Source organism: Anopheles coustani, chromosome 2 (assembly GCF_943734705.1).
Source record: "Anopheles coustani chromosome 2, idAnoCousDA_361_x.2, whole genome shotgun sequence".
NCBI classification, from domain to species: domain Eukaryota; kingdom Metazoa; phylum Arthropoda; class Insecta; order Diptera; family Culicidae; genus Anopheles; species Anopheles coustani.
The window spans coordinates 22,192,809-22,209,221 of NC_071289.1; the positions used below are offsets into that span (position 1 = coordinate 22,192,809).

At 45.8% G+C, this 16,413-nt stretch overlaps 1 protein-coding gene across 1 annotated transcript in view; it reads right to left on the reverse strand.

Moving 5' to 3' along the window:
- LOC131266321 (uncharacterized) overlaps nucleotides 1-16,413 on the reverse strand; it is a 117,110-nt gene that overhangs the window by 33,284 nt on the left and 67,413 nt on the right. The window contains exons 6-7 of the mRNA XM_058268787.1: nucleotides 10,713-10,835; nucleotides 6,897-7,046 (exon numbers count right to left, since the gene is read on the reverse strand). Coding sequence (XP_058124770.1) covers nucleotides 6,897-7,046; nucleotides 10,713-10,835 — 273 coding nt within the window. The remainder of the gene's footprint in view (nucleotides 1-6,896; nucleotides 7,047-10,712; nucleotides 10,836-16,413) is intronic.

Sequence of the window (16,413 nt, forward strand, 5' to 3'; positions counted from 1 at the left end):
CGATCACGCAAAGAAGCATCCTCTCCAGTTTCAAGTTGGCTTCAAAAGCTCGACCGTTTCCTTCTTTCCGGCACTGGCGTGCGATTTTTTGGCTTCACTAGGCGCTCCACCACCGATGCTATTAATTTAATCGTTCGATTAATTAAAACTACGTAACTACGTTTGTTCACCCTCTTAGAGTGTTTTTTTTTGTCTTGTGTATGGATTCCCTCTGTTGCTGTTGCTCTCCTCTTGTAATCAATGATGCGAAGGCATGCTCGAGCCCGTGTCTAAAGTCAACTTTCCGCGAAGACGAAGCGGGCGCTTTCTTCCGTTCCGAAGGGGCTGGGAAAAACTTCCGCAAGAAACAACACTACAAGGAAAAAAAATAGTAGCTTAACCATTTACTGCAATCAAGCGTAACATCGGACGGCAGTCGGTGGATGGTGGTCGTGTATTTAGCGGCGAGAAAAAGAGGCCACCGGGATGGAAAGAAGAAACCAACAAATCGCGTCTCATAGTTTGCAATTTAACTCGCACTCCTCACCTTGGACTGAATAACTAAAACGGTTTACTCCGTTACCAATTAGATAACGGCCATGTTCGGGCGTCCTGTGTCACCGAAATCGGTTCGAAGCTCCGAGTGTCACTAGGAAGGAAACGAGTTACGTAAAAACCGTCCGTGGTCATTCGGAAGCGAATCGCTGATCGATCAGGTTGGATCTCTAGAGGGAGACCGGTTTTTCCAACCCCACGTGAACGACGCACTGTCGACGAAATTAATGTCCATCGATCCGTTCCGTTTTTCCAGCCTAACGATCCGGCGAGAAAGTGCGCCACGCACGCGTCACTTCGTTCTTTTTTTTCTACATGCGTATGAACATGGATGGATCGATCGATCAGTGCGTGGTTCAAGATCATGATCACGATCACGATCGTCGGAGTGCGTAACAACGCGCGCGCTCGGTCGTTCGGAGTGGAATCTGTTTAATCGCACCATTTTAATGGATTAACAACCCATCGACACCGCGCTGGAACGGGATTTATGAGAAAAAGGGGGCGGAAGACAAATTAAAAGCAGGAGGTGGAAATAGAAAAACAACCGCACGTCAATTGTGTTTATGTTGCCGCGGCAATGCACAACATTGGAATGTCGATATAGCCGGTTGTTACACGTAGTGACCACCGCACAGTGGCTCAAACACTGGTCGGTTGATTTGAAATGTCATGAAATCAATTCTTGAAGTCTTAATTGTATATGTAAAGTCTATATTAGGGTCAGAAATAACTAGAATAGCGTTAATTTGAATGGAAATCATTTTCATATTTCATGAGTTTTTCTTTTCATTCCTTTCCTTTTCCGATCTCTCTTATAAAAATATATAAAGAGCTCTTTTTATACACATTCTTATTATTATTTATATTACTCATGCCACGTTCTGAGGCTATTATGAATGCAAACCCATTTCGTACATAACGGGCATTCTTAGCATAGTGGTTGATAGTTTTTACTAAAGAGATTATGACTTTTTGAGATATGTATCCAACATTTTTATAAAGATGCATTTTTCCTTCTAAACTGAACATTACATCACAATAATCATTATGATAGTTTTTGCTAAAGAGTTTATGACTTTTGAATATATGCATCCAACAATTTTATAAATATGCTTTTTTCTGAACATACACAACAATTACAAACGATAACTAAGTGAACAAATTCAAACGACCGTAAGTTTCTCAGGTTGAACCACTGTGCAACGAGGGCAAACTCCTCTATCTTGTCTGCTACTTCAATCGACGATCGATCGGTGAGCAATTAAATGAAGCACTTCGTCAAGTGGCGATGGAACAAAACAAGCACTCGACTTCAGCTGGTCAGTTTTGTTGGTTTCACTTAATCTACGTTTAATTGAGTGATCATTCCACCGCTTTTTTTCCTGCGGTTATGTAATGGTAACGCTTCCTCTTACTGTATTCCATTTATTTATAGCACTTAATGACGAGTAAAGCGGAAAATAAAATTGATTTAAATATAGTTTCGATTGGTTAGAAACATACCTCTACTTTTAAGTCTAATTTCCACCTTGGGAATGCTTTCTTTGCTACTGTAAATCGATTGCTCGCCTCGACCGTTATGCGCCCGAAAGGCAAACTAAAAGCCACAACTCCGAGCGGCCCATGCTGTCAATTTCGCGGTTCACATTTGGGGCTAACGTAGATTTTCCCATCGATCGAGTTGCCATTCGCTGCACCAATTCCGGTGCTTTGCCTTATCTACTACGCACGGAAACCGATTACGCCGCTACGCTTTTCCATCAATCCCCAACCTTGGGCCCGCGTCATGTGAAGAGCGCTTACCATACGCTCTCGGGTAGCGAATTTTCCCGGTGGGAAATTCTCTTCCTGACTAACCCCCTTTTTTCTCCTTCTCCACCTCATCCTCCTCCTCCATTGGGCATGTGATTTGTAATGCGGAAAGCATTTTCCGGGCAGGAGGAGAGTAAAAAAAAATCTAGGCCGAACATCGACGGCAAATGCGGTCGATAGAGTTTGGTGCTGCGGAGCACCTGTCTGTGTCGGTGTTTGTGACCCATTTCCCTACCTTTTTCGCCATGTTTCTTCTCTTCTCCCATCGCCTCAGCCGAAGCCACCTCTTCTCACCGGGTGTACGGTGGTTTGACGGACGAAGCCTTCTTCTCTGCCCGGTTCCAAACAAATCCCAGCGCTTTGTGCGCCCATGATCTCGATTACTTCATTAAGACGAGGCAGTAGCGATAATGGTAATTATACAGAATTACACACAGGATGGTTGCTGTTTAATTACAGCGCAGCACTTCCCTACTACCTGCCCCGGTAATTCAGTGGCGAAAAGCTAAACGAAGACAAACTGGCCCCTTTTTTGCTCTCCTTGCCCCAAACGCAGTACGCACTCCATGGTTGGACGCATTTTTTCCAGTGCGTGACGCACTTCTGTAAAATCGCGCACCGGGGTGGGGAGAAGTTTCACCTCCTTCCCAGTGTGCGGATTCTTCAGCCACATTTTCAACATTTCCCGGCACAAAATGCGATGGCATGCAAGTAATACTTCCCAGGAAGATTGTTTCCCCTTCCAACCCAACTCGAACATCTGCTAGCATTAAAAAAAGAAAACGGCGATATGCGATGACGGGCAACATTTTCCAAATTCCCGCCCAAGAGTGCTTGAATGCGATCAATTAGGGCTAGCACCACTTTTCCCGACCGTGACAGCGACAGTTTTTGGAGAGTGCACACGCCCTTTCCGGGGTCAGCGTCAGCACGGGACAGGTCAGGGATTGCTGACCTAGCGTGCAACGTTGGTTTTTATTTTCCAGGTGAAAATCTGTCAGCAAAGCAGCGTTGGAAAACGGAAAGTTAATTGAGAGTAACTAACCCTCTCTTTCACCTTTTCGTGGGGTTCGTTTTTGCACTTTGCTAAACGATGGTTTGCGTGTGGTGGTGATAAGTGCACGGTTGCTTGCTATCATGCGATGGAAATCTGTTTAAAATCATGTTCACCTCACTTGGTGATAAAATGTTAAATGAGAAATTTATGTAAGAGTTAAGCAAACCAATATCTCAAAAATTTGAAACAACGAAGCACATTTTAAAATGTACGATATTGATGGTTAACTACCCGATAAGTACAAAATAATTACGTCTCTCATACAATGGAAATTTCAACAACAATCTTCTTAAGCACACCCATAAAACACTCTGTAATGCTTATGATAATGGTCGCTCGAGTCGCAATTGTTGTCTGCCAAAAAAAGAAATGAAAGGCCAAACGGGCCAGCGCTCGTCAGCAAGCGGGCTTTCCCAGCATCACATCAGCAGTTTTCCGACATCTACAAAGCCGCACGTCGTGATTTCCCACGCACCTTTTTCTTCCGGAAGGCACCTACCGAGGCTTGTCGTAACGCCCGAGATAATCCGGCCCAAAGTGCCCATTTGAGTGTCGTCTTCATAACATTCGTCTGACTGACCCCAAAAAGGAACCGGTGGTCCCAGGGAGCTCATTTCACGGAAAATCTGGTAGCTCAAATTTGCAGCCGTTGATGGGTGGTAAAATTCCTACCATGTTTTTTTGGAGGTAAAAACTTTCCCCTTTCATCCGTTCGGCAAAGGTGCCGAATGGTTTCCTCTCATTCTTGCCCGTTCTTTAGAGCCACCACGAGAAAAATGGCACGAAAGAATCCGCAACCCACGCAAATGCCGTACCGGCCGCAGACAATCGGATCACTTTAGTGCACATACAATTTGCATAAATCAGCCACGCGACCGAGAGACATACGGGCGCCCTTCAAAAAAAAAAAAACGGCAACCCGTATGCTTACGTCGCTGGTGCAAACGAATGTGCACACATTTGCATTTACTTCCGCTCGACGGAAGGACGGTTCATGGAGGAAGGGCCCAGGGAATACACCTTGACACTCGGCCCCGGATTGTGTGCATCGCGAAACCTTCCCTTGTGCGCACCATTAGTCGCGCCAAAAAGGGTGGAAAACGTAAATAAGAAACGTTGAAGTGAAAGGAACGGGGGGTGGCTAGAAAACGCAAACTACGACGAGTTGGGATTCGCTTCCGGCCTGCTAGAATTAGGCAAATAAAGAGGCCGCAAAAGGTAACCAACCCTTAACGGGAAGGGTTTCATCGAAAAACGATGGGAAACGAGCTGCAAAAGCAAACGAATACTAATCATCGAATACTGAGAAGTAGTTGTGCGATTTTCTGCCGCTTTAATTTCGTTTTTAAAGGTTTCAGTTAAACTCACTTTCTGCCATTAATTGGTAATGAGTCTACCATTTTGCACGGGGTCTCAAGCTTTTCCCCAACAACGTAGACACACACACCCATCATGGCTTTTAAAACAACCACGTTCGCCAGCGGGGCAGTAAAGGCCGCAACAACCGGACGGCATAAGCATAACGCGACGTGGAAGCATAAGCGTTCCGAGCATGTGCGTTCAATTATTTAATTAGACATAACACTCCCCGGCGCATTCCAGCACGGCGGCATCGACGGCCATGTCGGTGGGTGGTAAATGGTGTGAATGAGTTTCGAGTTGTTTTTTTTTCTTGTTTTGCCGAATGATCCCAGTGCGGGGCAGGTTTGTTTGCCGGTTGACTGAACCTGGACACCCATACTGGTATAGAGACGGTTATAAGCGCTTGGTCGAAAAAGAAAACCACAACTCACCAAAACACACATTCAACGAATAAGTACACAATTACTTTCAGTGAAGAAAATCCGCGAAATCGCTGCATGATTTACAAAAACAAATGCAGTTTGAACGCACGTCCGACTTTGCTCGTCACGTTCTGCGAAGAAGTGTTTTATTCTGACACGTATTTGTAACTGACTAATGTTTAAATAACCAAGAGAAAAGTTCATGTTTTTTTTAATTAATTTATTTATAAACCAAATAATTGTTTTATTTAACTGTAACTATCATTCACCTCGGATTCAAGAAGGTAAAACTCGTATTATTGTGATTTAAAAAACTATCGAAAAGGACACAAACATTAAAATCCCATCCAAACCAGACACAATAATCGGCATCGAATACATTCCGTACCGACAAAAGAAATCATATCAGTATTCCATGTGACCGTAAAAAATACGAATGGAAAAATTTAATTCAATAAATGTTGGTTTGACTCCGGAAAAGTGCATCGCAGTGGAAGCTTTCAACCAAATTCGTGTGAAGAATGATACAAAACAAAACCCCCAAAAACCGACCAGCTCTTTCTCTCCCAATCCAAATCTTATCATTGTTTTCCACGCCAACCGTGAAATTGGCGAGAAGCCAGAGGAATTGTAAGCGAGCGGTTTTCGTTTGAGGCGTGTGATCGCGGAGGAGATTCGCCCGGGTCATGCCATTTCTTCGTTTCTCCCGTTCATTTCGCTAGCCTTTCGTTGGCAAACTTTCACAATCACTCATCCGAACCGGCAGTGCACCAGTTCGGTGGGGTTGGAAAGCCAACGACAAAAAAGACACCCTCCGGTGCGGGGTTGGGGTCAATCGAAGGGTGATTGTGTGCCTAAGGTCCATAAAGCAAAGGGGATGCAGCAAAACAAGCAGCTTTTCCGACGCCTCGGCAGACGAGGTGTTTTTTTCTCTCTTTATGGTAAAGTTATGAGACAATGATGAACGTTTTGGAAAAGGAAAACACACCGCTCTAATCAGGGGGTTGGGCTGTTTTCTCCGGATTTCATTTTCTATTTTACAACTAGCAATGATAAACCGATTTCGAGCAACGTTACGCAACGTGCACTATTATGGGATCTATTTGATGTTGTTTTATATTTGGCTCTTTCATAGATTCATCGCACTGGACGACTGGAGTCAATCGATCCGAACGATTATCTGTTGCATGTTACCGCCTCCTATTACGCTGTAATCAAACTAATGATACAAGAAGCAACAACGGCGTCACGCATAGGATGGCACCGGTAAGCAAAGGTGGTCGATTTCCATCCAACGTGCGTTTGGGGTTTGACTAAAAAGGGGATCAATTCGATCAACCGATAACGCCTCATCCGCTTTTACAAATGTTAGGCGGAATGATTGATGATTTATCTGACTATAACGGATTGTCGACCGAAGAAAAGGCGGATGTTCTTCTATATTGCTTTCCAAAGAGGCAGACACTTTCTTTTTCCCCACTGCACTTTGCGATACGGAGACAAAAATAAATGGAATTTCCAGAATCATCTTCTGGAGCATCCATTTACTTCGAGATTCTGCACATTACTAACGTTAATCAGATTCCCAATTTAATCCACGAACAATTTATTACCGAAAGCTAAAGTAGATTTTGAAAGTTCAGCAAGAAATTGGTTTAAATAAGAATCCACCAGGTTCTCGATCGAAAACGAACAGGTACACTTACCTTTGAGTGGTGTCTTGACGGGCAGCGCTCCGGTTGCCGTGCCATTGCGCTTCAGCAGTAAATTCCGCTTCGTCGGCGGCGATGCCTTCAACTGTTCCGGAACGAGCGGGGTGGATGGAACACTCGTCAAGTTGGGAGATATACGTTTCTCTGTGAACGGAAAGACCAGCGAGACGGTGAGCATTAGAGCGGAAATGCACATCCTGGTCCTAGTTACCAACTTACATTGCAATGATGCTCTTGATTGTTTTTTGAAAGTGCATCAGACTGCATTCCGCAAAGAAGATAAAGTTTCTATCGTGTATAAGCGCTTTAACGTATCATCCTTATGATACGCCGAAAAGTATGCAATTGTACGTACACCATGTTACGGCGTTACTATAGTTTCGAGCAGTTGCGCCGTAAGGTATGCAACGGGATACACACGGAATGCGATACGAGCGTTATTTTCGAAAAAGGAGTATTTTAACGAATCTGGGATTTTTCCGCAAAACCAATGGAAATGAATGAAAATTATTATTTAGTGCAAAACCTATCGACTTTCTTAAACAAGACACTAGACCCAGTGTATCTTCCAGTATACTTATACATATCAAAAATAATATTGACTCCAAGCTGGTAGGCTACAGTTTTCGAAAGCCACCCTCTCTCATTCGGATTTTTCCATCCATGTTCCTTGCAGCTCGGTGTTCAGGACCGGAAAACCATAACCATAGAACCGTGGAAAATGTGTATTGTCAATTTCACCATCCACGGTCATGCCGTATTGACCAGCAAGCAACCCGTAGCATCGACGAGACCTAAATCAAATCTAGGCTAAGATCAAATCTCGTTTTCATCTCCATCGTCCATCGGACGGCAATCACCATACACCCAATTACATCGTCATCCGGATCTTCGAAGGCGGACGACGAACGACGGCGGCGGCTGCGGCGGCTGATGGCGCACCGGCGGCATGGTTTACATTCCCGTACAAGGAAAGCGCAGTTACCTGCCAGTTTATCGACAATGAGTCTTCTCCGGTGTCGTAAGCGAACCCCTCGCAGGATGCTCTTGAACGAAGAATCATGATGATGACGATGGCGATGATGTTCCTGTGAGCCAAACCAACCAGCTGCCTTCTTGATATCGGAGACTCGGAAACCTGTGTGCAGACTCCAACCGTACTCCACCCGTTCTCCCAAGCAAACCTCATGCAAACAAGTAATGGGCAGAAAATCGTTCACCGATTCAGCGTCGTTCCTCGGGCACACTTTCCCGTCCTTTTCCGTGTCGCACATCGGTTGCACAAATCGGATCGATGGTCGGAACCAATTTCCGTCCGGCTTTGAAACCGTCACAGACTGGAGACCAGCACCGATACCGGAGGATTTTTCGTATCTTTCGTAGTTGTGGAGACGAAAAAAGAACACTCCCAACAAGTTGATGCCAGGTGGGTCGACATAGCGCTCTACTCCAGAAACAAACTTGGAGATGGAAAATCAAATCATGAATAAATTACATGCTCTCCTCCATGACCATCGCCATCTTTCACTTCGCTCCAAGTTGTGCACATGTGTGTGTGTGGGTGTGTGTGTGGGTGTGTGTGAAGTTGTCCAGTTCGTTGATGAAATTCAAGCACCCTCATCCGACGGTAACCAGGTTGAGACTCGGGATGATCACCACGATCCGTGGATCGACTCACGAAGTCAAGCTGTCTTCTAGCCGGTTGTAGTAGACATGCATGGCAAAACAACAACAAACAACCTCTTCCTCTATTACCTGCACCTTTTCCTAGTGGCCTTCTCCCGGAGTTCTTCCAGGTACCACAGGCTCGCGATTTCATTCACGGTTCCACTGCATCGAACACGTTGGTGGGAAATGTGTGTTCGCTCCCCATTTCCCCCCGCTCGCTCTGCGGAGCAATATGGTTCACCTCGAGTGCCGTTCCAAGGTATCACGTAGCACGCTCAAACGCGGCTGTCTGTCGGTGGAACTTTAGTAGAAATCCCAACCTGGATCACACCAAAGTGATCAGTGACGCAAATAGCGACCTCACAACGACGGGTTATCACTTGCAAGAGCCCGTTATTGACACGCTTGAGTTCTGATCTTAAAATAGAAATTGGAATCGTACTATAGTTTGGAATCAACCATTTTGAGGTACACAATTCTTTACGACGTTGTAGTCTATTAATTCAAACTCGTGAAAAGTTTTTGCAAGTAAATCTACATTGAAGCTCTTAATTACGCTCTAAAAACTCTTCCCACTTCGGGAGATTCTAATGGCGGGACAATGTTTTTCGCTAAGTGCACTTAAACACAGCTTGGAAAGGTTGTGCATTTGCAAATTGACGTACGCTACACAACAGATCTCTGCCGTCGTGCCGCAAGCGGACACACCAGTCGAACGTGTCAAACAAAACATGGCCCGGGGGAAAATGGTTATGCAAGATGTTGCGACTTCCTCTCGCACGACGTGCAACGAAAATCCGATGCATTCTTGAGTTTTTCCTCTCGGTGAAGTTTACTTGTTTCTCTTCTCCTTCGTTGGGCAGAGGTTTCATTGTGTGGAGACATCAGCAAAACACGGTCATTCCGCTTGCACATCGTTTTCACCAATTCCTCCGGCGGGGTGTACACCTTCGACCATATCGCAATCACTACCGCACGCCATTTTTCCATTGCGATGCTCAGTGTCCGGCGAAGTGGTGCATTCTCCCTATTCATCATACCGGCTATATGGGGGGGGGGGAATGGCACTTCCACCACCATCGTCATGGAAGCGTGACGAGCAACTAGGGTTCCCATTTGGCCTACGACACTGGCCAATACGTTATGACAAGTAGGATCAATTGAAGAATGTACAATATCTCCGGTGTGCTCGCTGCTGCCGTATTACGATTCTGGAAGAACGAACCGAATCGAAACTGGCCGCCGGAGCGGGTGGTTGAGCGTTGTGGAGCGTGAAATATACCGAGCTGACGACCGACTGACCGAGCACATGCTTACGCCGGAGGGACGGTGGTGTGCAGATTTGCCGCGGGCGACGAAAGGGGTCAACATTATTCCGCTTTTGTCGTACCATGAATGGCCTGCGGGAAGCATGGGAATAACCGGAAAGCATAAAGCAATTCGCCCGCTCCATGTTTAACTCCTTCTCCCCTCGTGTGAGTCCCACAAACATCGTCCAGTTTCTTGCCACAATATCCAGCTGGATCCTGCTGGCCTGACGACGATGACAACGACGATGGCGACGGGTGGTATTATTATTGTGGAATATTCCCCATTCCCCCTTCAAACTCCCATGCCAAACTCGGGTGGAGATGGAGAGATTTTCCCGGCTGCAAAAACTGGTTAGCCTTCATCGCTGTAGGTCGTCGTGCAGGCGTCCACCAGCATGTCAGAACTTGCCTCTATTGGTCCCCTTAAGCCACCGAAGGTCCACGGGGATGCAAATTTGCCTCATAACCAGTTTGGATCCACCATTCCGTTAGCCACCATCAACGTGTTTCTTCTTATCGGAACCTCATCATGCGATATTGAATGGATGAGCGTAATTTATGAAAAGAAATGCAGAAAAAAAAGGAATCAGACTGCACCGGGCAGGGAGATGGGTTTAAGAAATGGGTTTATGAACACATCGCCATCTACGACGAAAAGTTGAGATGCATCTATCCACCGGGGAAGCTGCTGCTGGAAGTGCTGGGTAGCGTCACTAATGGAACAAACTGGACGCATCTCTTCATCTAGGTGACTTGCGCTTGAGAAACCAGAACCGGAAAAGCATACAAACAAGCCGTGTGCGTGCCCGGTACAAAACAGGCAGATACTTACGCAAAGCGGCGGCCGCCCGTGCTGCGCTGCTTCGTGCCGGTTGTGCGCCATTCGTCTTCGAGGGCGGTCCCAGGTCGCTGGATGAAGAATTAATTGTGCGCACATCTCGCTTTTTGGCTGGTCCTGGAGGTACAAAAAAGGAAGGGGAAAAGAAAACGATAAACATAAACAACGGAGTACAAAGTTTTCTGCATAGTGCTGAAATATATCATCCCACAGTTCCCTATCCATCATTCAGGTTGAGTCCAGAACTTAGCTTCCCCAAGGTAATCCACGTAATGTGTATAGCTTCTTAAGGCTTTAGCTAGCAAGCAAGTAAATTCATATAATCTTTTCTTGTGATAAACGGCCAACGGACCAAACGGGCCGGAAACCCCTACAAAGGATTCCCAAACACAGGAACATACCAGTCCGCTGCAAGATTACCCGGGTATTAGCATAATCGTGTTTCAAGGAAAGCTAACGGTCAAACCCTGGGCAAATTTATCGGCCACTTGGCCGGCTTCTGGCCCGTGTCCGTGTTTCGAAGCCAAGGGTAAGTGGGTGAAATTCCATCCTGGCGCACGTGTTACGGTGATGGCCTTGTTTGTCGGAGGCCACGACGACGACGACGACGACGGCGACGACGATGATGCCGATAGGACTGTAGGCCAACCGCAATCGAATTTGGCATCCAGCATCAAACGATCGGGTACAAAACCTTCCCGCTAAACCTCAACCCAATTCCACCGCACGACAAAGATACGATCCTTAATCATCGTACACCATAATGAGCCCTTGGCTACCTTGGTTACGGGTGGGGGGGGGAGGGGGGGGGGGGGGGAAATGCTATAGTGAAGCACCAGAGTTCAAAAGTAAAGGACTGAGGACGAAACAAAGAAAAGAAAATCCGAAACTGCCTGATTATTTTCACAGACATAAAGTCCCTTTGGATACCGAACGCCAGACGGGCGTTCATATGTGCGCCTGCACGCATGGCCGATTTGAGGTTATGTCAAGAATTCAAGATCATAGCTTTAGACCGCGGTTGCATTGGGGCGTTGCGTTGGTGGTACTCGTGGTCTTCTCGTCTACCCTCGGCTGTATGTTTGATCTACAATTTACACCCAACACAACACACACACACCGGCCGTGCGCGTTCGTTAGGTTGGTTGGATTGAAAATTAACCTTGTCGCCCCCCCTTGTGGGTCACAAAACAGCCGAGCGAACGAGCCGCGAACTCTCGGCGTACAGCTCGCATACGAGATCCCCAATCCGCTTAACCAGGTTCCTGCACCGGCGACTAACGAACATCGACTGGCAGCGGGTGTATAATCAATTCTGACGCTATTAGCGCTCCTCCGCAACCAAACCGGATGGCCTCGGGTATAATGTACCGCGTGGTCAGAAGTAGGTACTTCTTGCAGTACTACACCGTCGCACCTAACACTCAATAACACCACCGACGCAACTTCGAGTGGTGTGTCCACCGTTAGTGAGAAAATCTAACCGGGAACAGCGCGGAAATAGCGGAACCTACCGGTATTGAAGGCATAATAAATAGCTGGCTTATTATTTGTGGCGTTGCGCTGTGGCCAGTGTCTTACTGCCCTGTCCACTTAAGGAACGATGAAGTGTATGGTCTTCGGCACGCGGGATGACGATCGCTATGAGCCGTATCGGAGCAAGGGGGAATACTGATTTGACCCCAAACCTCTCTCGGTACATCGAGACGCGTGGGGTGTCTGGTTCCCTAAAACGGGCCGGTGCTGTTTAGGCTGCAGTTTCTCGATTGTTCTGAGACAACAGGAGACACCCGCATGAAACTCCCCCTCCCGGCGACAAGTAGAGCTCGAAAGCTAGGGTTTTAATGAACTAATGCGATTCAATTTTATTCTCATTCAGCTTTCCCACCGCCTTAGGCAGGTCCCGTGGCCTACTCTCCATCGACCTAGAGACCACAAGCGATCCGACCGACCGAAAGTAGTGATGAAGGTGCATTCAGGCCTCATTGTTTCTCGGAAATCGTCACCTTGACGCCGCCAAAAGGTGACCAATCTTCACGGATACTGTCTAATGGCTTTCCGGCCACTTAGAAACAAATTTCGTCCATCTTCAATCGCCGCTCTGCCCGGTAGGTGAAGGTTAGTGGAGCATTAAATTCCGGTGATTAAACACTTCCCGTGAGCTCGACGACAATGGTTTGGTGGTTTGACCCAATGTCTTCGTAGATCCAACCGGTTCCCACCTTCGCCAAGGTTCTCAATGTTTGTACGTAGGTAGGCACTTGCTGTAGTGTGAGCTGTGCTATTTCTTCGATCTACAACTTGCGGCACTTGGATGGCGAGCAGGGGGGAAAAAAGGCCATTGGACGGGTGGACCACCCCGAAAACGCGCAACATCGCTCAAGGATTCGCGTAATCAAGAGCGAAAGGTGGGCGCGTAGGTTATCAGTAAAACATGTACATATTTATTGCCCTGACGCTTCGCGTTACTTTGTTTGGTTGGTTCGTCAAGAAAGCAAGCTCTCTCATTAGAAACGATTGTTTCGAAAAGTACTTTGCCGTTTTGATGGAGTTCAATTTCAAACTCAACCTTGGATTGTAAACTGGATGTTATGTTCCGGCTGATGATTCCTCGCAGATATCACCGTGAGAGATATCTCTCGAATCGTGTTCAAACCACATACCGAAAGGCTAAAATACCAGACTGGAATGGGCGCCACAAGTAACGACGCCGAAACCGGTAATTAAAGACACGGGGCGTCGAGAAGTCGTCGTATCCGAAGTCCTCACCGCGGCGAAAGACATACTCAAAAGCCGGGGCGCATAATTATAGCCTCCGGCTTTTCTTCACCATTTCCCGCGCCGAATGTGTGGCTCGGTTTCACTTTAATTGTTAATCAATTCGCCCGAGATACGGTCCACAAACCGAGGGAGGAAAACGGGGGGAAAGGAGAGACGGGGTTATGATCGACCGGTCGTTTCCCAATCTGCATTCACTTCTTCGCGAGTCTCCTTCGTTGCGATTGTGGGTGGGTTGGTTGAATGGAAGTTTCCCTCTTCGCAAATGTGCCGCAGGGAAATGGAAAATTCCGTGCGACTTGAAAGAGGTTTGGCGATAGCGGGTGGCAATGACACCAATTCTGCGATATGGTAAACGATGTCGGGTATGGCGTCGTGTTTGCCGAGAAGGGCATGTTCCAATTTGGTTTGGATCGACGAATAAAATGTATCCTTGTTGATTAATCGAATAGCAATAAAGTGACTGATTTGAGAAACAAACATAAACATGAAAATTTATAGCTCAACAGTATCAAGAATGTACAAAATTGAACGATAATTAAAAGTATAAGGTATGCCAGGTTTAGCAAGATATTATAAGGAACCTAAAAAAACTTCAATCAATCTGAAGCATTGTAGATTTCCATTTGAAAAGCAAACAAGCATAGTTTATTTTTTATCACACATTCCAACACGTTCTACGAAGCTGAATCTTTCACACGCGTGCTGCAGTGAAAGCGGCCCACACGGAGAAAAGCCCACCCCATTCCCGTCACCTGCTTTTCATTAGATTACAATCAACCTAACCTAGCATAACCTTTTTTCCCATCGGAAGCGACGAAAGGACGCTGTTTGGCCACCTTTTTTCCCCGTCGCTAATTAAGTTGCAACTAACCCAAGCAAGCTTTTCCCGCCCTTTCCCCACAAACAAACCTCACGGAAGAGTTAACCATTTGGTCGAGCGGCAGGAGGAAAATATGTCCGTACACAAGCAAACCCGCACCAGCATCATTTGTCCCGCCGCTATCGGTCGCTCCCCATCGCATCATCGCACTGGTGGTGGTGGTGGTGGTGGTTGAAACACAAATTGGTTGAAAATGAATTTGCATAATTGAGTTTATTAAACCCAGTCGCCTTATGACTTTCGCCCGGGATCCGGATTGTTTTAATCCATCGCTTTTTTCGCCGCGTTTGCCATTTCAGTTTCATTTGACGTTTGGAAACCTGGTGTTGCTACCAGTTTTTTTCTACGCTTAACTCCTCCACGAAGATGTATTTTCTTTTTTGTGCCCGAGAACGGGCATATGTTTAAAGCACGCGCACGTGTGTCTGTGTGTGTGGTTTGATTCGAGACAGCATTGACCATATTTTTTCCACTGCATTTCCAACCGCACAACACGTTTCTCGAGACGTTAACATGAAATTATGATTCCAATCCAACTGGAGCAAGGTGAGAAACGCTATGCTTGGAACGCGAGATGCAAAAGGAAACAAAAAAGGGGTAAAACAGCTACACTCTCTGCACAAATTAAGCAGTTGGCCAAAACACAACGAAAAAAGACGCAACTATCTTGTCCGTCGGTCGACGGTCATCGATCGACGGATGGAATTTTGTACTCCTTTTCCCGAACCGATCACCGGTGCAAACCCCTTGCATATCCAGCCGGTTCGGTGGCTCCGTATGGATGATCTTTCACTCTCCGGCGACCATACGCGGTGTGATTGATCCGTATTGCAAGAAAAACGCACACACTCCATTTAGGAGAAGGGTCGCAAAAAGTGCGAATCTCATGGATGGAACGCAATAGGGGTGGCTGGGGTAAAATGCACCCTTGAGGCAAAACGCAACTTTTCCAAGTTATAATGAAAAACGCGTTTTGGTCACGAAAAAAGTAGCCACCCTATAAGAGTGAACTAAAATATTTATTTATTTTATTTTGGTCACCCGATGAGTTTGATAGCTCTACATCAACAGAAACGCAAAGTAAAAGCAAAGCAAGAACATCACCGGTTCGGACATGTTCTTATGTAATTGTGCACTTCGCTATGGAATTAATAGCGCAAAAATCGTTTTTTTTATACATGACATACAGAAAAATTAAATGTTACACATGACATACAGAGAGAATTGTTAATTAGAATTAGAGCTTCAAACTGCAAATAAAAATCTCAGTAAGTAAGCTGATTTATTCGTACAACTAAAAAAATGTTCCAGTATGAACGGAAGCATAATGCATCCTGTAAGTCGAGGCAAACTGCATCAGTTTGTAAACAAACTAAAACAAATCATCAAAAGGTTGTAACTAGTTTGAAACTTAATGAACCAAAGGAATTGATAAAATCGATAACCATTATTAAAGTTCATTTAAAACTCATTAATTTTCCTTAAGGAAAATGTAGCGTATTACCCCAGGAACCCCTATTACACAATTTAACACCACCGTAAAGCACAACATGACTCTGAAATGCATGCGTGATGTGTCGTTGTGGTGGCAGGGGGCAGTTTTTCGAAACGAAAGTGTGCAGCGCAACTGGTTGACTTTTTGCATGGCAATCCAGGGAACGAAACCAGCATGCGTAAAGCATCGCACCTGAAAGCACTGAGCACTGAAAGCACTTGAACTGAGAAAAAAGCCCATGGGGAGCATTTTTACTTACAAAGGCGACAGTAAAATATTGAGATACTTTTAACTTGAATTCAAAACAATTAATAGGATGGCAGTTTTAAACTATGAGAGAAGCTTCAATTCAATTATCCTGAACATAAAAACTATTTTTAAATTGACCCTTTTGATAAACTCAACATCGTTTGAGCCGTGAAATAAAACAACGTTGCTTTGTAAGTTGCCCCATACATGAACATAAATCATCATCATCACCCTCACAACATTGTGCAAAGATCCACTTCATACAACAGCAGTATATTCCGCTCGTTCCG